General features: G+C 42.2%; 2 protein-coding genes across 3 annotated transcripts in view; both read right to left on the bottom strand.

Annotated features, from left to right (window-relative positions):
• Positions 1–42: 42 nt before the first annotated feature.
• ocln1 (occludin1) lies at positions 43–18,044 on the bottom strand. Its single transcript, XM_085804258.1, has 14 exons — positions 17,993–18,044; positions 15,518–16,738; positions 13,870–14,069; positions 13,556–13,727; positions 13,307–13,357; positions 12,876–12,981; positions 9,737–10,293; positions 8,041–8,244; positions 7,800–7,961; positions 2,769–2,914; positions 1,730–1,984; positions 1,007–1,178; positions 684–725; positions 43–543 (listed from the first exon to the last, which is right to left on the bottom strand). The coding sequence occupies exons 2-14, from the start codon at positions 16,661–16,663 to the stop codon at positions 442–444; spliced, it is 3,315 nt and encodes a 1,104-aa protein (XP_085660384.1). The 5' UTR covers positions 16,664–16,738; positions 17,993–18,044; the 3' UTR covers positions 43–441.
• A 3,326-nt stretch (positions 18,045–21,370) lies between these two features.
• kcnn1a (potassium intermediate/small conductance calcium-activated channel, subfamily N, member 1a) overlaps positions 21,371–27,657 on the bottom strand; it is a 49,702-nt gene continuing 43,415 nt past the window's right edge. For both annotated transcript variants that reach the window (XR_015038021.1, XM_085804230.1), the window contains exon 9: positions 21,371–26,287. Coding sequence is in view for 1 of the 2 variants with exons in the window: in XM_085804230.1 (XP_085660356.1) it covers positions 25,982–26,287 (306 nt within the window). In the remaining variant the exon portion in view is untranslated. The remainder of the gene's footprint in view (positions 26,288–27,657) is intronic.

The raw sequence follows: 27,657 nt of genomic DNA, 5'->3' as shown, positions 1-27,657 counted from the left end.
GAAGTGTATTCATGTCAAACCAATTATTCTCCAAACACTGGAGAGTTTTAGTTACTTTATTTACATTTTGTATTCATCTTCATTCGTGACATTATCTCCATATAAAAACTGACATTCATTATTATCACCAAAATACAATATTCTCCAATCAACACATTAAATCAACATTTCCACCAACATGTGAGGTAACAAAGGAAAATCTTACACAGGGTGAAACAAGTTCAAGTGTGAACAGTGCCAGTTTAAATTACAACCACACAAAGTAAAGCAGGTCACCGGCTTCATTCTGACAGCGGCTGTAAACATCAGGGTCAAAACCAGAGTTGAGGTTCAGCGATTAAGAGGCCGGCACGAGGGCCTTGTCAGTATGGACCCAACTGTTATAATACAAACACCAAAGGGAGGAAATGGAGGATAAATCCTCTTTGTTACGGAGACACACTAACAAAGACCCTGGTCATAGATTTTTACCAAGCGTTTGATGTGGAAAAGCTTTTGTCGAAGTTCTTTGCACTGCTTCTTCTTTGCTTGATAATCTGGTGTCTAGAGAGAGAATTTTAGAGACGAAACCATCAACATTATTTTAATCCTCAAGAACAACAAGAAACAAGAAAGCAAATAAACATATACCCCAACATGTCAAAGTCTTCCTTTAATTTCAGCACAGATGGAAGTGCACTCACCTTCTTGAGGTCTTTGAGTCGGTTGTACTCCTCTGCCACTCCCTGAGGGTGGAAAGACAAATTCGGTCAGTGGTTTGCTGGGGACATTTTTAGTCACTTGTGTTGATGTTGTGTTAGAAGTGAATTCTGAGAATGTAGCACCAAAATATGCAAAAACGCTTGAAAATATATAAAAATATATACAGTGTAAGTAAATGGCAAATATCTAAAGTCGAGGTGAATCTGTTTTGGTTTATCTCTTAAGCTTTTTGGTGCAAAGTAAAAAAAGAGCAGCTATGACTGAATTTTTCCACTCTGCGCTCCTCCCTCCTGTGGTTTTGTACCTGGTACTTCATGGAGCCCTCGTCCAACATGTCCAGCTCTCGGCTCAGCTTGTGCATCTGGTCACTGATGTCATCCATGTCGGCACAGAGACTCTTATAGTGGGCCAGGTCAGAATCGAACTCCTTCTTGTACTGCTGCCGCTGCTTGTCTGAAGTTATCTCTGGATACAGCCTGGGGTGGGGTATTAATGTTAAGACATGAAAGGATTGTTAAATTCACAGTATTACTCAAAAAGTGGCACATACACGGGAGAATGAGCTTTCTTATGAGTCCTCTTACCACTGTTCAATCACACCCTTGATTCCCATTGTTGAGGTATTACAACATTTTCCTCTGAAATAGTTTTAGGGCAAGACTTATTCTCTAAAAAACCCTTGATCCATTGGCACTATAAGCCAAGATAAATGTTGCCCTACTGTCAGATAGTGCTAAATGCTTTTATTTAGGTTGGACCAACACTGATTTATAAAATATTGATTGAATTGATTTTTCCTGCACTTAGCTGTTGATATTCATCATTTTTTAGACCCCTGCATGTTGCTACATAAAACTACAAAAATGTTTAAAATAGAAATGACATTCACAGGATACAGCCCTTTATTCAATAAAGAATGGTAGTAAGAACAGGTTTTCATTTAATAGCTTAGGGAAACCTGACTTCACTTGTGTTTCATGCCCACATATCTTTTGTTGTGTTTTTATTGTCTATATAACTGGCCCACCTGAAAAGGTAATCTGTGTGGTTGCAGTCCAGTTCATTTCCAGTGTCTCCGGTGGTGTAACCAGTTTCACACTGAGACTCCACCATCTCCTGAGCAGCATGGCGGGGCTGTCGCTCCTTCCTCTGCTCCTTCTCCACATGATAAGGAGGAGGCCTCCAGGTGCTGTTAGTCTCGTCTGAGGAGCTGTTTGCTGTCGCCCTGCTCTTCTCGTACAGAGGCTCAGCCCCCCGATGGTAACTGCTGTCAGCAGGGAAACTACACATGGATATACAGTGTTTGTTAGCGTGTACACACATTTATGTTTGGACGACTGCAGCCATTTATACATAACGGCGTCATCATGAGTTTGAGCTGCAAAATTAGGAAAAAGTGTGTTGGTTGTGCTGTCTACGCATGTCTCATGTCACCTATCAGCCATAACATTAAAACAAGTTTTTATCATTGTGACTGATTGATGTATGTGTGGCATGTTTTCAGAATTGATTGTGATTTGATTTGAAACTAATTTGTAGTAGTAGTAGTCTTAATTTTCCACAGTTTCACCAGTCACATGTTTTAATGTTCTAGCTGATTGTGTATACGACATATAATGCTTCAATGTCGGAGGGTTGAAATAACCGAAATACTGACTTGTTGGAGCGCTGGAGGAGTCTTTAAGCCTCATCATCTGGGCACAGTGAATGTTAATGCAAAATTTCAGGACAACAGGTTCAGTAGCTGTTAAGATATTTCAGTCTGGAGCAAAGCAGTGGACTGATGCTCCAGGTTGACACTGTGTAGCTGACACTGCCACACAAAATACACCTACAAAGCAGTTTACAGTTTCCTCCATGCAACTGCATATTCAGCAGTAAGATTATTTTTGGTTTTATGCCATGAAACAATCAAAGCCTCACTGTAGATAAAAGCACGTGTGTCAATATGTTTCTCTTTTATAATTATTTATTCATCGTTTGGTGTGTGTTTGTATGTTTTAAGGTTTAAGATTGAAACCTTTTGTTTACTGTGTCCTGTGTGTTGAGTGCAGATCATCACTCACCTGTTGCTTTTATAGTTTCCCTCGCTGTAGATGCTGACCGCTCCATTGCCGTAGGAGACCACGCTGTTCTCCAACCTGAGGTCAGGCGCTGCTCTCTCTGATAACACAACAGTTGGCGCCTGCTGCACTTCTCCAACATGGTTCACCTGAGACAAAGCCAAGAAACTGGAATCAGAAACATTTTATTTATTGTTGGAGTCACTGGTTTTTGGATGAGGAATTCCCAGAATTTCATTTTTAAACGAGAAGAGCAGGTGATTTGATTCCGTTCATGTGGAGATGCACAGTACAGAACATCAAACGCAGAACCGCAGAACCATAATACTGCCTTTATCTTCAAAGTAAAGTCCTGAGAAGGAGTCAAAAACATTTTTTATGCAGCAGAGAATCTTTTCTGGGCAGCAAACTGGAGAGCACACTGTGTTCAGGGGAAAGAGTGCCAGACATGTATGCATTTAGACACACAGATACAAGGACATACACAGACACACGCAGTTGTCTTGGCACGCTGCAGTAAAATGATGATCAGTGTCACACCTCAAGTCCTTCCTTTCAACAACCATCAGAGCCAATTAGTTGGAAGGAAACACATAAAAGCAATTTTCTGAACTGTGTCTGACATGAAATCCATGTTACCAGAGCAAGATTGTGTGTCTGTATCAGAGCACACTGAGAAAGGCTTGAACACAGGGGTGAAATCAGTGGAACAAATATTTCTGCTCTTACATTATCTAAAGCCTCAGGTAAACAGCAGCAAGCGCGTCAAACAGAGAACACCTCAGGTACAACTCACTAATGTTAGAGCCTGTAAAATTAACAGAAGTGGGAAAAAATAAATATTACATTACCAAAAAAAATTGCATGGCCAAAAGAAAAAACAGCCATTAATGATGCAGAGTAGCTGCATTATGCCCCATGTAATCTGCTGTCATACTGTATAATGCATCATTAATGACTTATAGTCTTCAACCTATTTCTGGATCAGAGTGTAGTCACACAGGATGAAGATCTAGTGAGCTGATGCTGAGTGTCTGGAAAAAGCAGCCTGTGAAACAGATCTCATGAATGTGCAGTCGGAGGACGATGAGCCTCAGTGTGGAAAAACTCCCAGAAACTGCAGGGAATCCGATCGGCTGCAGCAGCAGGACGCTGTGACAGCCGCAGCTTTGTGCGACTCCAGTGTTATTGATTGCTGTGCTCGGTGTTTATGACATTAATAACAATGCAAAAAAAAAATTCAGTGAACAGAGACAAGGAAATCTGAGGTTTGATTTCATTGTTTCATCTCTTTACAATTTTAGGGTTGCAGCTTATGATTGTTTTCATTATGGACTAATACAGTGATTTAAAAAAAAAAAAGTGCAGTATATGGGATATTCCAAATATACACCTCAATGCACTGAATCCCAAAGTGATGTCTTCATATTGTATAAAACCCAGAGGTATTCAATATACACTATCGTGCTATATAAAAGGAAGAAGAAGCTGTAATGGAAAAATGGGCCCATTATAAATTTCCCCGCCATTATTATTTTTTCTTCTTCTCGTCATTTCAGCTTTTTTTCAGATCTGCAACATAAAATAAATTCATATTCCCACTAAATATTTCTCTGTGTTTCCTGATCCGCCCTCCTGAGACATGCAGCCACACATGTGCCACCTCACCACCTCATGTTTGTAGTCTTGGTTCTGTGCTCCTCTTTGACTTTGGGGAACATGCTCGTGTTGATAAATATGAATTGAGACATCCCATTCAATGCAGGCTACACAGAATTTTTCCAAAAAAATTATGCAGCGTTTGCTTTTAATCTAATTCTCCTATACACCCTTCTCTCAATTACCACAGTTTCCACTTGCGTTAAATGAAAACGTGGCACAAAACACAGGGAAATTAATTCTTTGCCAGGAGTCTAATGTGCAGCCGTGTGTAGCAGCCCCTTCGCAGACTGAATCATTTAGCGCCACCATGATTCACACAGCAACACAGAGGCAACTCAACCCTTTTTATACATTATACATGCCACATACATTATATATGCCTCCCTGCAAGGCAAGCATCTTCACTGCGAGATGAGAGTGCTCCAGAAAAGGGGCCTGTATCTCGATGAAGCGGCTGGCTACATGCGTATAGTGACAGGCACTATGTAGGCCATGGCCTCGCCAGATAAACTGACTGAATATGTTTTTTTTTTGCCTTTCCATAATGAGTCATAGTGGACTTAATACATTCATAGTACACTGCTACTCTAGTAGATTCATCACCACTAAATACCACATGAAGCCTCCTCTGGGAAGCACAAACAGCGCAGCTTCCACAGCGCTCTGCAACCTGGAGTACCTGGTAAATGCTGGAGCGCTGATGCTCCAGGACAGCGGTTCCCAAACTCTGGGTCCGATTAGAAGCGACAATTTATCTCACAGCTAAAAATGCATTAAATGAAACAGCCAGAGAAGGAAACTCAAATCTGAGGTCACAAAGAAAATGAACTGCAGTGTATGGAGACTCTGTGACGAGGACTATGACTCTACGATCTATGCAGCTTCTCAACATTAATACATGTAGTTATCATACAACCAAAGGTGTTGTCTTTCTTTAGAGAAGAGGTTGTTCATCATGTGAAGCATCTCAACCAGTGTTTACATGATGAGTCCTTTTGTGATTATGTGTTTAAAACCACACTTGTTTTTTCTTCCACTTGTACCCACTGTTTGTGAGACTGTAACCTGCTGCTATTGTTGTGTGCCGACATACCTGGATAACAACATGGCCAGAGTGGTATGAAAAAAAGGTAAAGGTCCCCTATCAACATACAGACCCTAATCTAATACTCTGGGTATGTTCAGTACATACGGAACTATAACACCATGCTGTGCACGATTGCAGTGACAATTTAATATGCTAGTGCTTGGCAGGTATAATATCATCATGTTCACATTCACAGCTGAAACTGAGAGTCTTTTGATGACTGGCTTTGTTGAAACAAATGATAAATAGTGATATAAACTTGTTTGATATGTTGACATAGTGTCTTATATATTCATATTATAATTAATCATAATTCTGTTACTGATATTGCATCAGCACTAAAGCGTTTTGTAACTTTTTAAAGAAAAGTGCTACATACATTTCATTATCATTTCTATTATTATAATCATTATTATAATAATTATTACTATTAGTCATAGTCGTAGTAGTAGTAGTTGTAGTAGTATCATATATGTATTCAGAACACATGGATTTTCACGAGAAACTGTTTCCTGTTTGGTCAAGAGCACAATGACTCATTTACAAAAGTCCTGACCATCTTTAATCATCATCACAGTATATGATTATGACTGTGTACAGGAAACGTGTGGGTGACAAATGCTTGTAACCTGAAACCTAACCATGCAAGAGTCCTGTGACCTTTTTCCTATGATGCTGGTCTTTGAGCCGCTGTTATCACTAGTCAGGTTAATGATCAGTTAGAGTGAAACCTGGGTGTGTCGGGGATAAACACCAGCGCTCTCAACAGCAGCAGCTAGTGTGAACTGGTGAAACCTCATGGGCACCAGTGACTCATGAGAATCCTAAAGTTGTGTTTATATCGGCCCTGCAAACTCAAACTTAGTAGAAACATGTAGTTGTGTAAACTCTGGGTCAACTGAATTTCAAATAAAATGCTTATCAGCTCTCTCAGCTGTCTTTACTCACTCATTTAAAAAACGCTACAATAGCTGACACATCCTTTTTAAACATTAATGTGGCAAAAACTTAAAGGGATAGTTCACCCAAAATTCAAATTTCACTCATTATCTACTCACCCTCATGTCGACTAAGGGCTGAGAGAATTTTCAGAGTCCTCCGTGCCTTCTCTGAGTTACAGTTTTTGCAGTATTTGTCCGTATAATGGTTGTGAATGGTGCTCACTTTTCTTCGTTCAAAAAGACACACCAAAAAACATCCAAATACCTCCACGCTGCTCGTCTGTAATGTCCCTCTTGTATTGAAGCCCCGACATGAGAAATTGTTCCGCCGGTTGACACAGGAAGAGCAGTGAACTGAGACACTGGGAGCTTCCGCTACAAACAAGCTTAAAATATAGACTTATTTAATTTTTTTCGGAACAACATTTGGATGTTTTTTGGTGTGTCTTTTTGGACAAAGAAAAGTGAGCACCATTCACAACCATTATATGGACAAATACTGCTGCGCGGACCCCCCCGTAACTCCGAGAAGGCACGGAGGACTCTGAAAATTCTCCCAGCCCTTAGTCGACATGAGGGTGAGTAGATAATGAGTGAAATTTGAATTTTGGGTGAACTATCCCTTTAAGAAATGTGCCTCGATTTTAGGAAAAATCCCACTGCCATCTCCCGTTGTGATCGACAGTGCTGCTGTGGAACTGGGGCAGCAGTACAAATACCTTGGTATTGTGATTGACAACAAACTGTGCTTTGAATCCCAGGTCGGTGCCATATGTAAAAAGACACATCAGTGCATGCACTTTTATCCCAAGCTTCGCAATTGAAGTGTTGACATAGTTTTGATGAAAATGTTTTATTCCAGTTTTATTCAATCTGTTCTTACCTTTTCTTTATACTGGCACGGGTCACTTTCTGTTAAACTGAAAAATAACATACGGAGCATAGTGTGCAGTAAATTTTCAGGCAAATTACCTCCACAACCTGTATAGGGTAAGGTGCTTGAAAAAAGCACAGGCAATCCTATCTGATCTAAGCCACCCCCATCGGTGGCTGAACTCAGGACACTGTGATTGGGGCGCAGATATATCATGCCACGATGCAAAACAAACAAATTAAAAGTGGCCATTAACATTACAAGTTAATAATTCCATGTGATTTGAATTATTACTTTGTATTTTTGTTCGCTTTTGTTATGTGTATGCATGTGTCACTAGTGACTGTAAATCAAATTGCCACCCGCGGGTAAATAACACCTTGAACATTGACCCACAAGCATTTCCAGTCATCCTTCTCCTATCACCTGAGGAAATGAACATTGAAGTGACAGATTTTACTCACACTCACCCAGTCCTGTACGTCTTGCCCCTCTGATTGCATGACTCGTGGCTGATCCCAGTAGATGTTAGCTTTGCCGTGGCGCCAAATCTTGCTGCGGGTCTTGTATGCATAGTAAGCAGACAGGGACAGAACCAGCACTACCATCAGGCCCAACACTAATGCCACCGCCTGAGGAAAGGAAGTACATTTTACATCAAAATGGAAAAGGACTCACAAGATTAAAATAAAACAGAATAATCTAACTGACCTCCTCAGGGTCCATGTAGCAGTAGTGGTGCAGGTATTGATTGTACATGGGGAACCCCCCAGGAAAACCTGCCCCCACACTGCCGCTGAGGCTCGGGCTGCCCTGGATGTTCTGGCACATCATCAGCATGGGGTTATACAGCATGCTCTGTGAGCTCTGAGACATTGGGTTCACCCCAATCACAAAGATAATGTCGATGATGCCCTAAAAAAAAAGAGGTATGTTCAATCACACAGTTGATTTGGCTTGAGTATTTTCACACCACATTACTGCAACACATCAAGTGTAGCAGTTTTAACATTTTCTGCCTTTCTTACCAAGTTAAAGCAGAAGTAAGCGATATTTTTGTGTTAATATAAGTCTTAAATAGTTCTATCTTCCAACAGCAATCACTTACATAGAGTGTTTGGACCTAAACACGGGTCTCTCAGTCACTCTGCTCTGCTGTAAGCCGAGGAGAAAACTTTTCTCGTATCCTACAAGTTTTATCCAATGAGGAGAGAGAACGGCATGAAGGACTGTGTGTGCAGCCAAGGGATGCGCGTGAATGTGGTGACGTAGGGACGAGGACCAATAGATCCATGACGAGGGCGGGGGCTGCTAACTCCATCGGCTGACAAGACGTTATGGTGCGTTCAAGGCAACCCGTAACTCGTGTTTTTCCGACCTGTGAAGTTGTACCAGTTCGATCTGGTACGAGTTCACGGGTCGGAAGTTACGAGTGGCCGTTATAGTGCACTTTCACAGGTAAAACAGGTCGGAAAAACACGAGTGGGTTGCCTGGAACGCTACAAAGTCGTAAGTTGTGACTTGAAGCTGTAATTTACGGTTTCAAAAGCCTGCCTCGAACGCAGCATTAGCCAAAACGACCGGATCGCTTACTTCTGCTTTAAGTTTAATTTCTTAACTTTAATTGTCTCAGAATTTCTCTGTGACACACAGTATAAATAGCCGAGTGATAAGTCTTGCAAACCTGACATTAAACAGTGTTATTTGATTGTGGTCAAGTTATTTTGAGTTTCGTGACTGGCCAGGAAGTTCACGAGTCGATTTCCTGGGATCTTTTTAAGTTTATATATTACAATAAATCACATGACTACGTGTAGGTGACATCGTTCACTCGCGGTGACGAACCCACACAGAATTATTATCAAAATCTCCTCAGCCCTGGCAGGCAGCCGATGACTTCAGGCGACAGTATGCGACCTGCCCAGCACTGAACAAACTAGCTAATGAACATAGTGGAGCATGCAGCAGCTAATGACTTAGATAATGTCTTTCAGAGTTGCAAGAGACCAAAAGCAAAATGCTAAATGATTAATGCTGGACTTCATCAGCAGACGAGGAGCGATACATTTCTCCGAATGCTGGTGAAAGGAGGCAACAGTTTGGGAACAAGTTCAGGATAGAAGTTTAAGAGTTTAAAAAGGTCACTGTTGTGTTCACAGTTTTTGCGCTGCCCCCTTGTGGCAAAAGGTTAGTTCTTATAGCTCTTGACAATTTATAAAATATCTTCCTCGCTAGCTTTTTGAATGTTATTTGTCAGAGTGAGTTTTCAAGTATAACCATACCAATCAAAACAATCATGCAAAGTGAATTTCAGGATGAGAGGAGCAGAGCTGAGATTGATAGACCAGAATGCAATGCAAAAGGACTTTGAGAGAGAAACAAAACTCTTTTCTTTTAGGAGACTAACCTGAAGCACTGCTAAGATGATATCGGAGATGAACACAATCAGGTAAAACTTGCATCCCCTCGTCATCCGGGAACGTGAGAAACTCCCCACAAGGAAGCCCAGTGAAACCAGGAAGTTAATGGCTGCCATGGAGATCATGGCCGCCTTGGCAGACTGTGGTGTCATGTAGGAGCTGCCGTACCCGTAGCTGCCTCCATAATACCCTGACCCCGTCCCTGCAACACTCCCTACGCCCGTGACACCGTATCCACCGTATCCAAATCCGTTCATGTCCCACACCAAGGTTGAAGCCACAAAGGCAAAGATGAGGAAACACATGAGCACAGTGGTTCCCTTGAAAACCTTGACAAAACCGGGAGGAGAAAACCAGCGGTAGAAGTGTTGAGGCCTCTCCTCCATGTAGTTGGACTCCGGGGGGACATTGTAATTGTAGGGGATGTACTGGCTCTGAGGGGAACGTACGCTCCTCGGGGGGTAGAAGCTTTGCGAGGCGGTGCTGTAAGGTGGGCTGTACACAGGGGGGCTGTCGTACATCGTGGATGTTACTGCAGTTTCACCTGGAAAAAGAAGAAAATATAAGAGACCAAAATCATGGTAAAAGCAATGTCCTTACATGCTGTATTATCACCATATCACCAAATATTGGCCTTAAAGAGCAGACGTGAAGGCCTGTAACTCAGACCTGCACTGCAGTCCCTCTCTGCCCTTCATTCACCTCAGCCCAGCCCTGAACCCTCTATCTGGTATCGCTGACCCACACTTCATCGCTCCAGAGCAACTCAACCCAACGCGTTTCAATAATTCAGACAGACAGCAGATAAGAAGCGAGCCAGGGCTCCCCCCCCCCCCCCCAGTGCTGTTTCCTGTGTGCACCTGCTGAGTGTCAGTCCACTGAGGGAAAGCACTGGGAATCTACAAATGAAGCCCAGTCAGGTGTGGAAGAGCTGTTTGTCCTTTTGATCAATTTCATGCGTTATTTAACTTTATGTAAGTAAGTAACTTATGTGTGGTCACTGTCTCTGCTTCATCCACACCGCTGACAGCTGAAATATTTAGATCTGACCACTTCAACTGATAATGGTCACAAACGTCCTATTGGTTTTAAACTCTCGTAGGCCTACGTTTCTACACACTCAACAGGTCAGATAAGAGAACACAACACATGTGATGTAGGAAACACTTCAAATCAGTCAACAGGACATACACTACTCACCTAAACACTATAGAAAACGTCCAGTCCAGCTCATTCCGCGTCATGCACGGGTCTCTTCTTTAACCGTCTTTGCCTCATACGTCACCGAGGGTCGTAAACGTCGTCACTTTCTATGATAGAGAGGTGGGGTGTTCGCGCAATGAGCCAGTAAACGAAACTCGTGGAGCTGCCTGACTCACCGCGGAGTGTCTGAGTGTCTGAGTGGGGACACAGTCCACCTGCTGCTCACCTGCCCCTCCAGCTCCCTCATAGACGCTTTATAGGCTGCAGGCTGCGGCCAGGTCCGAATACATGAGCAAAGTCTCTCCTATAAATTATGTTAGATGGGTGTGGTAGCCTATCACTGTTTAGATCGAACAGATAATGGTTCAATACATAACATGATTTTTAAATCAAAATGATGTATAGCTTCATGGTAGTCTACCATATCAAGACTCATAATATAGGCTACAACATAGAGCAAAGTCTCCTTAATGAATATATATCAGATGGGAGATGGGACTGTTCAATATTTATTACTGTGTAGATAAGCTTTAATATATACTAATAGGATATTTAAATGCTGATCCATAGCTTCAAGGTAGTCTACTTAATAGTTCAACCAGAACAGAAACAATTCACTGATTAATGGACCTGTGTGACTGTTTTTTGTTTTGTTTTGTTTTTTTAGTTAAGTTATTTTTCAAGGATTTTCCCCCCCATAATTCATTGGGAGTAGGTACTGGTGTTAAACAAACATGTAAATTGAAGATTACACATAGGATGTAAGAAATTCTGACGACTTAATCGTTAGTTGTAGTCCTGGAGCATGTACAGGCCATATACAGATTATGATAGGGCAAGTAACAACACAAGAGAAGTGAATACAATGAAGAGAGCTGACACTGAACACAAATTAAAAAAGAAAAACTTTATTAAGTTTTTGTACAAAAAATGCATTCATGGGGTGGTGTTTAGCTCACTTGGTAGAGCACCCGCACCATGTGTTGAGGCTATAGTCCTCACTGCAGGCGACCCCGGTTTGAATCCCACGTCTAGCGGCCCTATCCTGTGTGTCACCCCCCCCCCCCCCCCCTCTACCTCCCATTTTCTGTCTCTCTCAACTGTCCGGTTCCAGGGTGCCATTCCGAAGGGCCGCCACTCCGAACGTTTACTTTAATTTGTCGGAATGCCGACCCTTAATTATTTATGGGAAAAGGGTGCCATTACGAACCTGAAAGAAAGGGTGCCATTCCGAACCTGAAAAAATCTTGAATGGTTTACGGCACGGAATAATTAAGCTTAATTTCTGTGGTAGCGTAGTGGTCAGAGCATCTGCTTTTGACGCGGTGGATCAGGGTTCGACTCCCGGGGGAGATACATATTAACTGCGATTTTATTGGCCTCTACCTAACCTTTTTATTAAACTTAACCAACTCCTTTCTACATTGCCTAAACCTAACCAAAGCACAGAGCAAGGACATTTATTTTCAGCAGGAGTGCCGCGGCTGCATCAGACCATGGATGTAATGCATCAGACTCGCACCTGGGTGAAACTTTGGAGGCGGAGGGGGAGGGGGAGGGGCCGGTCGGGCGCTGTCCCCGCGGCGCGTCGTGTCAAGCCGGGCAGGAAGTCAAACCACGAGAGAATCCGGTCAATTTTCAAAATAAAACACATTCGGAACGGCGGCCCCTCGGGAAGTTCGAAATGACGAACCTTCGGGAATTTTCGGACTGGCAGACCGTCGGAATGGCGGTCCTTCGGAATGGCGGTCCCCCCCCAACTGTGCTGTCCATTAAAGGCAAAAAGCCCCTAAGAATATACTTTTAAAAAATGCATTAATTGGCAAAATTTTGATTTTACATCTAGGGTACATTAAAATCGACAAAGGCACCAGTGGATATGTTCTGACTGCTCAGGTGTTTCCCATAGTTTTCACATTTGACCATTTCCAGTGGTCTCCTGGTCAAAAGTGCGGATTCTGTTTTTGATGTGGCTTAATTTGGCTTTCAGATAGTCACAGCGTTCCTTTTTCTCCAAGAAGCCAGGGTCCTGTAAAAACACAGGCAGATTAGTGTCTCTTTTACCAATACAGCAACCATCCCCTCACCCCCGCTGCTCACTGTTGTCTGGCCTGATTCATTCTGTGATGATGTTGCGTTAAATGAGAATTTCCAGAGTTATTCACATTTCATGATGGAAACAGTATCATTTGCATCAGTTGACTAATTTTTAAAAAGCATGAACTGGGTGTTTACGCAACAGTAGCACTTTTAATACATCTGTGAAATAACCATTAGATTTTTCAGTGGTTTTAGATGGAGCAGAAACAGAAAGAGGACTGTGCCCTCTGTTTTTCACAAACACTATTACTTACGCTCTTTTTGTCCTCGTACTTCTTCGAAATGCTGTGGATCCTGAGCCGATCCTGAGAGAAAAACATACAGAATGATTGAAAACACACCTGTACCTGCATCATACCTGTATTATACACAAACAAAAAATTTGATCAGAAATAAATTGTCTGGGAAATTTGAAGACTCAGTTTCAGACTTTGGTCTCAGATTAAGCATGGTACATGAAATGTATTTAAGGTTAAACAAAGTTCCACACTCATCCATCTCACCTGCTGCCTTTTTCCCTCTCTAAGGAGTCGTGCCATCATGGCATCCAGCTCTCTGAACTTATTCAGGGTGGAGCTGATGTCTTGGTGAAGGTCTTTGTATTCCTGATACTGGTCGTTGAAAACAGCTTTGTACTTTTCCCGTTCTTCCACACTGCTGATCTCTGGATACTTCCTACAGTGGCAACACAGTGAAAACAAAGTGACTCTTCGTTTCTTTATCTCCGTCATGTATAATTAGACAAGCTACAGTGTATGCATTGTATACACTGTGACAAAAATTTTCCTGAACATGCATGATTAAAACGTTCACTCACTTGATGTAGTCTGGGACGATGTGTACTGCAGGGATGTGTTTGGATGCTGTGTCTCTCTTCACGCTGACTGAGTTCTCAGGGACGTGTGCATGTGGACTGTTGTAATCTTTACCCCATGACCGGTCTGTTTCATCCTTGAATGATATGCGTTTTTTTGGTCGGGGGCTGAGCGGGATGGACTGGTGGAACTCCCCCTGTGGCTAAAAGTCAGAGAGAAAAAAAAAGTTATATTCAGAAACTACAAACCAACACATGGATGATGGGTCAGTATGATCATTATAAGAAGCTAATTGCCAAGTGTCAGAGAAATTAAAAAAAAAAAAAAAAGACTTGAAACCCTCTGAAGTCGTCTCCTTGGCTCCAAGATGAAATTATTAAGTTCATTTGTGGCCTCTCACCCTTTCCTATTTGACATTAAATATATTAGCTGAAGTGTGCTGTCTGTGATGCCTGATAACATGGACGCTATTTGCAGGCAGTAACAAGCTTGGAAGCTGCTGAGATGAACAAGGCTGAAGACAGAGGGAAACAACAACAACACTGTGTTGGTTTTATGAGCTAAGTTCAGTAAACTAAAAATAATAAAATAAAGCAAAAACATAAATCATTCTCAGCATTTGTGCAAATATTTTTTATCACACTTGTAGACACAGCTGTCTGCAAGCAGCTGACACAACAATAACATCTTGCCTAATGCTTTAAAATAGTGTAATGGATGTGCACTAGATTACTTATTTGGCATGGTGTGCTAATTAAATTTGATCTGATGCCAGTGGCCAGAGCCATATGGTCCACTTTGTTTCCTATTTGTTCTGAGCTGAGCTGGTTCTATAAGGATAGTCATGTTACAGACTCCCCATAGATCCATAGAGAGCAGTGACAGAGCTCTTACAGATGCAACGTCCTCATAATTCAGTATCCATACAACGCAACCACAGCTTTTTTTTTTTACCTTTGTGCTATTTAGAATGATCATAACAGCTCTATTGAGAATGCACCACACATGATAGAGGTGTAGCCTACTTCTTAGATATCTGCATGTGTTGAATTTTTTATAGAGATTACGACATGGTCAGTGGTGGCATGAAAAACACCAGGTTGCAGCTATGGGATGAATCCTGGCAGCCGTGGCATCAACCGGCAGAAAAGGCTGACATATCAGTACTGACAGCCAGAATGCTCGCTGCAGATTGTCTTGACTGACTTTAAATTTCATTGGATTTGTGTCTGCCACTGTTGTTTTAGGGCTGTTGCTGGCACATTTACAATCAATAATGGTAGCACCCCCACACTGTTGCCTACAATAAATTAGGCGATTGATGTTATACAAATACTTAAAATACCACCCCACCCCACCCCCCTCCCAAAATGATTACAAACACAAGGCACATCCGAATCCAAACGCAACAAAGACAGAAAGAGAGCCACACAAAAAAGGGAATAAAGCATGGGCTGAGTATTTACAGGAGCTGTCACAGTGAACTCTTTAAAAGGGGAACTGTTTTAGGCCTCATTCGGTGAAGTAACCCACACCTCTGCAAAAAGGAGAAACTCTCATATCAGCTTTATTTCCCTCCCACTTTGAATTTAGAAATCATGGGCTTGTCCTTCATCTAAAATTTGCCTTGCATGCGTTTATGAACTGCACCTGGTTCTCAAAGTACTCCCTCTCCCTCCGTGTGGCCTCATGCCTCCACATCTTCAGACACACCAGGAAGCTTCCTAGATACATGGTCATGTTGATGAAGATGAAAGCTGTTCCCGCCATCTGGCCTCCATCAACCCGACACAGGTTAGCCATGATGGGGTTAACGCCTATTGTCGTGTAGCACAGCCCCCCGCGGTTCAAGTCATTCAGATATACGATCCCTGCTGCCATGAGGAGGAGGAACAGTGCCACGTTAATGAAGGCCTCCGTCAGAGGCCACCAGGGGGAGTCGAGGAGGATGGTGCGATAATACATTGTCATTCCCATCACCAAGAGACAGAGGGTAATGATCCAGGAGACTCCAGCCACAGCCAGAATGAAAGGAGTCATGGGGCCTCTGTAGGTGTATCCGGACACACCAAGCCCATTGTTATATGCCCCGTTATAGAGTCCGTAGCTGTTGGACCACTCACTGTCTTTCTGGACGTAGGCAATGACACAAGCGATGACCATGCCCCCAAACAGGAGCTCAAGTCCAGCGAGAAGTCTGAGCAACCCTGGCCAGGATTTCAAATACGAGTACTTCTGGTTATAGACCTGCAGCTTCTCAGCGTAGTACTCCGCAGGGTGGATGCTGGAGAGTAAAGACTCCTCTCCGGGGCCTGGATGGAAAAACTCATCAGTGGGGCTCTCCCTTAACAAAGGCTTATGGGAGCTGTGTGTGGAGTTGCTCAGTGATTCTCCCCAGTTCTTGCGCTCGATCAGGGGACTCACAGGAGGGCTCACCCTGGTCCCATTGGGAAGGATCTGGATCCCAGTGTTTCTGGGTTCAGAGCTGTTAAAGCTGTCACTACTTTCCTTTGTCCATTTATGGATTATGCCCTCCCATGACTGAGGGATGAGAGATTTCAGTCTGTCTTTCATGCTCCCTTTTTTTTCATCATCCTCCCTCTCTGTGTACGGTGGAGTGCTGGATGTGCGGACCGTGGAGTTGTCATCATCATCATGCGTGAGATTACGTGGTGTGGGTGTGTGAGTAACCCACACAGGCACTGGTGGATCACTAATGGAGTTCCTCTTGCTGGAGGAGGACCCAACCACACTGTCACACTCTTGTCTCTTGAATTTCCTGCTCCAGCTTTTCATGTTGAGCGCTGATTTTAGTAAATCATTGAGAAAGAAGTAATCACAGAATCCTTACGAAACATGGAGTGGGAGCAACTGCAGAGGAAAAAGATAAATTATTAGTTTTGAATAATAAGCATGCATGGATATATAAGCATTAGTATACTCTCTGAAATTTATAATTTACATAGTTGAACTTCAGATGTTTTGTTTTTCTTTTTACAAATCTTTTTCATATCATTCAAACTAATATAACTATAAGAGTCAGATTTTTAAAACTCAATATTACCTTCCATTACTTTCTTGGTTGACAAGTGATTGATTTTACCTTCCCCTCTAAGATAAAAGATAAATAAAGACTCAGCCTTTCTAAACTTAAAGGGCCAGGTTGGTGTGTGCAGGTTGCACTTGTGTATTGACCTTTGTCAATTTACCACTTATTGTTATCATTCCACTTGGATTTTCTTTCATTTCATTTCATTTATTGGATCTCCATTAGCACCAGCACATTAGCATAACTATTCTTCCTGGAGTCCAAACATTATGTCAAAATTGTCATGTACTTTCATTAATGAAAGTTATGAAAACAGTTAGCCAACACTTAGCTGGCATGAACCGTTTTTGTTGTTGTCCCAGTGAGGGCAGCAGAAACAAACTGGCACAAACCGCAATGACGTACAGTGAGTTGATAAGGCAAAACAAACTGATACCTATTTACAGTCCAGCAGATACGGAATAAAATTTAACTACAGTTGTGTTTGCATCCAATTAATGTATCTTATTTCAGTTTTCAATAGTCGCCACTACAAGAAGCTCTTTCACATACTTGTAGACGTTGTATTCAATGCTGAAATAACAATATTGTAAATACTTTTAATCATTACAATGGACTGCACAACTCAAACAAGTTGTAAGACTCTCCTCAAAGATATTCATATTGAATGGAAATAAAGGGGAAATTATTGCTTTAAAACACACCCGCACAGTTTGTAACACTTCCATGTGAAGCCTGGAGTGCGATTTGAGGCACAGAGACCAAAACAATGCCAAACCACAGGAGTGATCCTTTAAACACTCACTTGTTCTCACTGGTGAAGCAGCACCAGAAATATGACAGTGCCTCTGCCACAGCAAAACAAGTCAGAGAGGGACCATAACACGACCACAGTGCAAAGTCAGACTCAGATAATAACAGAGGAGTTTAAGCTGAGCCGTGACTCACTGGAAGCCGCTGCACAAGCTCCAGATACACAGCAACAGTCACTGTCACAGCAAATCAAAGTGGAAACACGTTAACGGCAGAAAGCATAAAGTGACATTAAGAAAACCTTCAAACCTCAAACAGCTCACCTCTTTGACCCCGGCTTTCTCAGGTGGATGTCAGTTTGATGTTGGACTTTGAGTGGCTGTGTTTAAGGAAACAGGAACTGATACCTACTGTAAAATGGCCGCTGTGTTCACCAGGCCCACTCAGCTCAAACTCTCCAGTCTCTCTCAGGTGACTCACTCCCCGGGTGCTGGGCGTTCAGTTCCACACACGTAGGGCAATTGGCCAGTGTGTGTGTGTGTGTGTGTGTGTGTGTGTGTTTGTGCAGAGAGAGAGGGGGGGGGAGTTAGAGCTTAAATATTAAACCTGAACCGCCCCTGTGCTGGTGCTGACTGGCACCACTAGGTTAATCTGTGGGGGAGAGAAAGAGAGAGAGGTGAGACTGTTGACATTCATACAGAAGAGAGGAGGTGGTGACCTGAAATTATGCACAATGACTGCTTTAAAGGAGCCGTGTAGATAGTTTAGACTTCAAATCGATGGGATGGGATGGGATGATATAAAATAGGTAAAATAAATAAAAGAGCATAAGTCAACACTTCAGAGACTCTACATATACACACCAGCCATGTCTTGTAGTACTTTAAGGATTAAGGATTAGACTATCAAAAACATCTAGAAGGCAACAAAGCTTGTGTGTGATATCAGCTCTACATGATCAATTACATCTCATATCTACGATCTGTGAAATAGTGCTTTATCATCACGTCATTTATGAATTATTCATTCTCACCTCAGCTGTGTCATATTGTTCCACATAGGGAGCTCAAGTGTTTGGCACTAGAGGGCAGCAAGCTCCTGCGCTTCTCACTGACAGCTCATGGCCACCTCTCTCTCTCTTTCCCTGCTTACTGTACATTTTCATTTGTGCATTGTTTTCTTTCCTGTCCTTATGTGAATCTCAATTTAAACATGTGCGCTGCTATCTTTTGCCCGTGTTTCTTCATTTATGTGAAAACAGAAGCTGAATCAGTGAGACACATTCTGACATTGAGGTGTTATAAAGTTTCCAGGGAGCAATTCAAACCCAGTCTCTTACTGCAGCGCTTCCCCTTCAGCGATGACACCAGGAGCTGCTCCTGCTGTATAATATGACGTTACTCTGTGGCAGTGATGCTTCCAGAGCGCTGCTGATTTTCATGTAGAGAAGAGCTCAGGGCAAGGACAACTGTAGTGCCCCACCACCATCACCCCCACCCTTGTCTTTCCACTCCCACACAAACACAAACACACACACACAGCACACTCTGCAGTACTCACAGCCAATACAGTAAACACATAATGCAACCCACTCTCTCAAGTGAGTGGTGAGTCCCACGAGTGGCCGTGGCCTGGGGCTACCTCATCTGGTGCTGCCGTGCATGTCCCCTACTGCTGGCACAGGTGCCTGCTCAGCTGCAAATAATATGTGGAACAATGCTAAAGTCATGAGGAGTGATACAGTATATGCAGCATATATAAAAGAAAATCCCAATCCTGCATGCACAATATTTGTATGAGAATCACCATGGGTCTCATTGCTCTTTTTGAAATGAGTTACAAAGCTTTTGCAGTGTTTTGCTTTTTGATAAGACTGTATGTTGTGTTGTGGCAAGAAATAAATACCTTTCAAAGGTGACCCCCTCATATGAATCAATAGACTGAACTTGAGTGTCTCATTAAATGGTTGCTGAGTGACATCACTCTTCAGCACAAATATCAGTGGCTGTATAGAGAAAGTTAATCTGTAGAATCAGTAGATCTGAATTTCTAGCGTTGCTTGAAATTATACTGTCAAGTAGAGGACACATGCATACGTCATGTGTGTGTGTGCACATACACACTATAGCTTCATGCTTGACGTCCTGACACATGGCTTTAGGGCTCCGTAAAGGGCTTTTTTTTTTCTTTATTCCTCTGCGGCTAAATGAAGCAGGGAAACTACGAGAGCCTCCAACAGACAACCTCATTTGTATCAGTTCACTCGGCCTCAGATCTCTCAGGGAGAGAGGAATGGACAGCAGAGGAAGAGACACAGATAGACGCGGAAAGAAAGATAGAAATGATGGATGCTGTAATAAATGACACTCAAAAAAACATTTGATGAAAAGAAAAGGCTCTTCACACCCACTCTCAACCGCTACAGCACCATGCATTTAAAAAAGAAAAAAAAAAAAGCCAAGATCAATACTTCTATTCTCTCTGATTTCCCAAAGTGTATGCCAAACCACGTTAGCTAAAAGTGATAGGGAGGGCGTTAAGCATAATGCAGCTGCTAGCTATTAGCTCCCAGGCTAGACAGGCAGAAAAGTGGGGCCTGTAATAAATTCAATAAATGACTTCCTCTGCCTGCCGCAAGCTGTCCCTGAAGAACCTTTTCACACTAGGGTGGGGGGGTGAGTGGGGACCATCCTCAACGGCCTGCAAGATGATCCCTCCCTCTGTCCTTCCCCAGTCTGAGGGTCATCTTCAGTCCTCATGGCAGCCTGCTTTCTTTCTCTTGTCTTTTCTCACCCTGGGCTGATCTTGAGTACCCTCTATGGGAGATCCCTGGTAATTTGATGCCTCTTTTCCTTTCCTGCCGTTCTCCCTTAAACATAAGAATAAGTTGTAACTGGATGACTGAATATGCTCATTAAGAGACTGATGTTGTTACAGAGGGAATGATGGAGGCTTGCTTGCTCAGCAGATTATTCTGAGTATCTATGGGTGCTATTTTTTTTTGTTCTAGCTTGCACATATATACTAGATTTAAATCTATGAGTGCATGTGCAAAATCACAGGCGATAAGGATCAAAACCATATTTCATTTAAAATGATCCTGCACCCATGGGAGGGATGAACAGCACAGGAGCAGTGCCCTTTGTTTCAACTGCTGCGTGTCTTTGGGGTTGTGTAGCAACAACTGCAGGGTGACTGACTCTGCCACTCTTGCGGGATATCGGTCCGCTGCCAAGTCCCTCCTGGTTTGGCTGTAATTAACCAGGCTGAGCCTTGTTTGTGCTTGTGGACATGAATAGTAGCTTGTTATTTGACCATTAATGGCTGTGTGTGTGTGTGTGTGTGAAGCCCATAGTTCACCTTGGAACGGTGCCCCAGCAGCTGTGCGTCCTCTGGAGCAGTGTTTATGTGTACATCAATACATCCTCCTGTAATCATGTTTTAGGACGTCCCTGCCTCACCTCCTTCACGGGAAGAGACGTGTGGTGTCTGCATCTGTCAACATGTGTGCCAACCCACCTTCTCAGAGTCACAATTGACTTTAGGCTGCTGCCATTGTGCTGCCATCTTTTTCACTCAGTTGGAAATTGTGTGGAAAAGCTTCAGACTGGCAGGAGGAGGTAGAGTACAGTATGTTGTTGGTTTAATGGCAAAATAAATTATTTCAAATTTCAAAATGTTCAACCAAAATAAGAGAGTGATGATCATAGCTGAAGATAGTCTTTAATGATTTCACCTTGGTGTCTCTCCTTGCTAGGACAAAAGTTCACCTGCAAAATGAAGGAACAGCGAACAGTATACAGAGAATATGTTAAACCCATTTGCCATCCATTAAAAGTTGATTTATTCCAGTGCTACTACGTACATTATGCATCATGTGGCAGTGTACACAGAACAATGATTGGGTTACATTTCTTCACTTTTGGGGTTTTTTCACTCTGTTATTGTTCGGTAGAAGTGCGTTCTGATGCCTGCTCTATGAGAAAAGCCTACTTTTTCTGGATAATAAAAGACTCTGGGATGTGTTTATCACTTTGACTCATCTACCATCATCAGAATAACATCATAAATGTCCCTCACTTCACTACAAAATACTGTGTATTTTTTTTATTCTCTAGTGGAGAAAATTGGGTCACTATTAAATATTGGAATGGTGTTTTGGCAGGTCTTTGTCGATGACAGAGTAAGGACTGAAGAGAACGAACCTTTACAACTGGATAAAAAACAGCAGACCCTGATCATACCTCCATCAGCAGAAGATTTAAAAAAACAAACAAAAAAAACAAGTGAAACTGATAAAATGCTAGAATTTCTAACCCTTTCGTATTCTCTCTAGTATTTCTACTGCATACCTGCAACATGCTGTGCATTGCACCCAGCGACCTTTACCCCTGTGGTTCACCATTTGTCCCGTTTACGTGGCGACATCTACAATGAGGTCATATTTACAGGACACCCACTCTAGCTGTTCACAACCCCCCTGAGCCAAAAACAGACTGTCAGTAAATGAGCTATTGGCTCTCGCCTGTCTCTCTTTTTTCAACCTACTCTTTCCTGTTGGCTGATGAAGGATGAAGTCCTTAACACCAACACCGTTACGTCTCTCTGGGGAAGGCACTCCAGCATCTGTGATCCTCCTTGGTGTAACTGAAGAGTACACCCTGAGTGCAACATGGAACATGACCTGAGGGCTCCCCTGCTTCTTTCTTTCTTTCCTACTTTCCTACTTTCTTTTTTGAACCAATCACAGGCCTTTGCTGCAGGCCATTGGGAAGCCTCATTGTGTGGAGGTACTGATGTTCTTAGTGACAGACGTGAGGCTGAAGCTCTGATGTAATGAAGAGGTGGAGACCTTAGATACGGACTGGCAGGTGAGGTCATAATCAAGCAGACAGTCTTCCATTAGCCATCCTGACTCGTTGGATGACACTGATTGAAACAGAGACTGTAATGATATGACAGATCCCCTCATACTGAAGGGGTGGAGTGTAGCACTGTACGAGAAGTGGTGAGAGGTGGGGGTAGTAAAGAGTCATGCTTCATCAACTCAAGTTGAAAGGAAAAAAGCTAATATTCATGCTTGATTAAGTTCCACTTGTAGCAAACTCAGTACATTCTTAGCTGAAGTGCTCTCTGGCCGGACCAGAACCTGTGGGAGAGTGGACTCACTCTGTCTCACAGGGTTTGACCTGGCTCGGCCCAAAGCAACTTGGAAATAATTAAGATCCAAGAAATAATAATGATCCTATTTGTCTGTTAGCTTTATGGGCCATAAATAATGATGATTTTTAACACTAACATCCTTTTTGAGACTCAGATTATCTACCATTCAAACTACTTTAGGACAGCATGCTAGCCCGCTAACCCGCTGACTTCCTGATCTGCTTTCATATGTGCTTTTGAAAAAAAGAAGAGAAAAAAAACCACAAAAAAATAATTAAATAATTCTTTACAGATCGGAAATTTACTAGTCATTCGAATCTATGAATCTATGATTCATTGTACCATGCCTTTAAAATTTCAAATTTAATTTCTCCATCATCTCAGTGAATGTGTGTCAGTGTTATTTAGAAACACGCCTTATATTGGTCTGATATGGTGATTTTAAAATAATTGTTCGATATTTTGGAAAATTAACCTATTGTTACTTTGTTGAGAATTAGATGAGAAGATTGATACCACTCTTGAATATGTACAGTAAACATGAAGCATCTCTTTGTAGCTTAGTTTGGCCTAAAGACAGAAAAAGGAGGCAACAGCTTCTCTCTTTACATTATGACATTTCTTTAACCTGTACAAAAACTGAAGGGTATATACTGCATTTATACTGCATTACACTACATTTCAGCTTTTGTATAGATTAAACAAGCAAGATCTAATGTGTTAACTTTGGACAAAGGCCAGGCTAGTTTCCCTGTTTCCAGTCTGCATGCTAAGATAAGCTAACCAGCTGTGTGCATTAGCTTCATATTTACCTTTCAGATATGACAGTGGTATTGATCTTGGTGTTGTGCAAGTTGATGGATCGATTCACACAGAATAAACTATGAATATAAACATTCGGAAGCCAAGAAAAACAAATCAAATGTTTTACCACTTTAAGAACATGTCATAAAGCAGGACAACTCAAAATGCATTCCCATTTCACAGTACCTCTACAGTACTATATTTACTGCACCTCTACTCTTTCTGCATAACGTCAATGTTTGTAAACTGATCTGATTTAAGTTGTCCTGATTTATGGCACATAGTGTATTGGGTAAAACATATTCTGGCCTCAGCTGCACCATCTGTAAATCGTTCAGTGCCACTGAAAATCACAGTTCTTCTTACTCTTCATCTAACACTCTTTTTTACTGCTCCCTTCTGGTGCACAATCACAACTCTTACAACAGTTAACGTTCATTAGTTGCAGACTGTTCACCAAAACATTTAGCATATTCGTACACAACACTGGTCGTCTTCTCATGTAACACTCAGCCACAGAGTAAATAGGCATAAGTCCCAAAAATGTCAAACTGTTCCTTTAAACTTGAACGTGAATAATTCACTGTTCTGTAACCATCAAAACTTCTTCCACTTTTATTTGTGTCCTCTGAGGATTCTTTCGTAAATTTTGTAAATTTTCTTCACCTAATATTTTAAACAGGGAATGCATTACAGAATCACATTACTGCAACTCTCTAGGTTCTGCAACTCTAAAAACCCTAGTATTCTACTTAAAAAAGAGAAACTTGTAGTAAAAAAAAAAAGAAAAAATAACAGAAGAAAGAAAGGCAACAAACAAACAAAAGTAAATGAATAAAATCAAAATCAAGAAAATCATCAAGCCATTGTAATTTTTGCACAGAACCATGCAAAGGAGCAGGGTTAGTTTCTCAGTTCAACCAGTGATGTGTGCCTGTGTGGCCTTATATACCAGCAGACCTCAAGCCATGCCATTATCTGAAGACCACAGGAAGCTCTAATTAGTGTTGGTGAGAAAGGTAGACTACTACATATTTCATTGTTGTGTGCATGAGTGTGCAGCATTGAGCTAAAAGTGAACTCGTTCTTTGACAAACACACTGACAAATATTCTCTGCCCGTCTCACTTTCGCTTACTCTCTCAACATTTTTCGTTTCTCACGGTGTTAGTAGAAAGAGAAGGAAAAAAAAGAGGTTTTCAAAACATTTAGAGTTGCTGTGTAATGGAGGCAATGTTATGCATTACATTAAGACATTTTCTTTAAATTTTTGGAGAGGAATGTATCTGAAAAAGGAATGCAATGCTGTATTCAGACTGTTAACATCGTAAAAAAGCTCTGAAATTAGTAATTAAATAACCCTCTACTATTTATACATTCAGGCACTGAAAAATCACATGTCAATATGTAACTAAAAAAGATAGTCGCTCTCATTTTTCCCTTGGTAAGAACAAGGAAGCTGAAACCTTGAAGTTGGCAATTGTGTAAATTTTTCCTACCCAGTAGTAATGCCATATGCATCCCCTTTGCTCTTCTTTTGTGTGACAGTTTCCCATCAAGCTTAAGTGCATTTTCAAACACTGACCTGAAGTCAGAGCTTTCATCACCTCTCCTAAAGCTTTCACCCTAACCTATGGGAAAGAATCCATGACACTAGTCTTTTGAAAGGGAAATCCAATGGTTTGTCTTGCTCTCCTCACCGGACAAACAGATAGACGGACGGATGGGTGGACGGATGTCCCCCATGGCCTCTGAGGGCCAGCAGGTGAGCCGAGGCCCTCAGCTCCACAGACCAACTTCCCCCCTTGTGGTTAAGGACTCTCCGGTGTGATAGCCAGCTCTCACCCCAGCGACCCTGAACTCAGTCATTTTTTAACTATACAAGGGCTTTTACAAAAAAGCTAACTTGAACAGCCATACAATGGCTAAAACATAAACCATATCTCTACTTTATCTCGGTTTTTCAGTCATTTTTTAATTTTTTTTTCTCTTTTTTCTGTTTTTGGATGCATTTGTGTTTTTACTTGATTTGAGTCTTCATTTGCCTTTCTTTGTTCTTCTGGAGTAGCTCTGATCCAGTCCTGTGCTGAGAGGCTCAGTCACAGAAGAATTGGATTTTGGATTTTGATGATGGATGGAGGAAGGAGAGAAGAGATGGGTGGGAAGGGAGTGTTAGGGAGTGTTAGGGCCAGGGGTCAGGTCAGGGGTCAAGATATGGGTTCTTTATTAGTCCAGTCATGGACTCTCCAGCAGTTACAGGGACGGCTTTGGATGGGACAGAATGAGGTGATGAGTCGAGTTGGTGGAAGGTGGGGCTCAAATGTGACTGCGGAGGATTTGTCAAGGTTATCCGCTATCGGAGGAGGTGTGTGGTGCTGTGGAGGGTGAGCGCCGCCTACGGGCGGTGGAAGTCCAGGATCGCTCAGAGCGTTCAGAGCGCTCTGAAGCTAGGGAGGCGGGCCGAAAGCGGTGAACAAAGCCGTCCAGGAAGTCCTGCTGCTGCTGGGTTATGGCTTGGGAGATGAGGCAGGGCAGCGCCTGCAGGCTGCCCGTCACCGAGTCCAGCTTGTCCTCCAATGTGCCGATGCGCTTGTCCAGCTCCTCACTGCGCTCCTGCAGCTCTGACACCAGATCATACATCACATTCTGGGTCTAATGGAGGAGAGAAAGTAAATGTGTTGGGGGACATGCAAGAAAGAGGAGAACAGGGCAGGAGGAGGAGGGTGGGACAAGAGAGAGAGACAAATACAGATGAGAAGATTTAATATGTATACACTGCCAAGGGAAATCCTCTCATGTAATACTTCATCATAGATTACATAAGTATACCTTCTAAATTTGACTTACTCCATCTGAATAGAAGGAAATACTGACAGGAAGCAGTGTGCAGGAGAGCTGCACTGTTTTACCAAGTCAGCATAGATTTTATCTTCCCATTGATTTAACCACCAGCTCCCCCAGTCCATTTAAAGCAGGAATGTCTTTAATGCTTTGATGTATTTGCGTGACATAACTCATTCCCATAATGAAAAGTGTCTCTATTATTTAGGCATTTATTGTTCCATCTGTAGATGCAGTGGGGCCAGTGTCAATGTTAGTGCAATAACTATATGCTATTCTTCTATTCATACTATGACAATTTTATATATTAGATTATAAAATATCATGTAATATATTCTATTCTATTCTTTATTTCTACATTGTGAATTTCAGGAGACAAAATTTAATGGGAGCACAGTCACAAAATATTTCATACCCACTTGGGGCCTTTTTGAGGCATTTGCGCACCTCAGAAATCAAATGATTTCTGTCCTGCGTTTGGGACAGAAATAAAAGGGTCACTTCTCTATAGGGCTTGAAAAAGAGGCACTGAGCTGTTGAACTACCGAAGGGTGTACACAGATGGATCTGACCATCAAGCAGAGTAAGGGCAAGCAAACACACATTAAAGGAGTTGGCCTTAGAAACCTTTTAAAATACACGCTGGAGTGCAAATGCCACCCACATCAAATGAGGCTGCAGTCATGCACCTCCCTTTGAACCCCCTCTCTGCTCTGCTCTATTGGGTCTGCTGACATCTATACAGCAGGACAGAGGCTGGGGAGTCACGACTGTATTCACCTCTCTTACAATGTGTGTTTACATTCAAGTTCCTTAAACTCATTCAAACTATTCTCAAAGTCAGTAGAGAGTCTCGTATACCAGGACCAATAGGATCAGCTAAACGAGCACAGATGTTTCCTAAAACATTTGGTATCAACATAAACATAAAAGGAGGATGAAACAGCTGAAAAATATGTCTGACAGTGCCTTAATAATCTACAAGTCTGTAATAACGTCCTGTTTAATAATTGTAGCCTCTAATGTTTTCCCCCGAAGCTACTGTATGGGAAAGAGAGATGGATGGTTGGGTGGATGGATGTCCTTCCATGGCCTCTGAGGGACACTGATTATTAATACAGTACTCAGATCAACTTTATAATCTATATAAAAAGACCTGGAAATTTCACGTCATACAACTT

The sequence above is a fragment of the Trachurus japonicus genome, chromosome 17 (genome assembly GCF_045865225.1).
Source record: "Trachurus japonicus isolate A0001 chromosome 17, Traja_1.0".
Lineage (NCBI taxonomy): Eukaryota > Metazoa > Chordata > Actinopteri > Carangiformes > Carangidae > Trachurus > Trachurus japonicus.
The sequence above is the reverse complement of the archived record's forward strand: the minus strand, read 5'-3'. Positions and strand labels throughout refer to the sequence as shown.

Coding starts and splice junctions, on each gene's coding strand:
- ocln1 (XM_085804258.1), bottom strand. CDS start 16,663: ATGAAAAGCTGGAGCAGGAAATTCAAGAGACAAGAGTGTGACAGTGTG. Junction 13,728..13,869: donor ATCGTCCCAGACTACATCAA/GTGAGTGAACGT, acceptor TTGCCACTGTAG/GAAGTATCCAGAGATCAGCA. Junction 13,358..13,555: donor GAGAGGGAAAAAGGCAGCAG/GTGAGATGGATG, acceptor TTTTTCTCTCAG/GATCGGCTCAGGATCCACAG.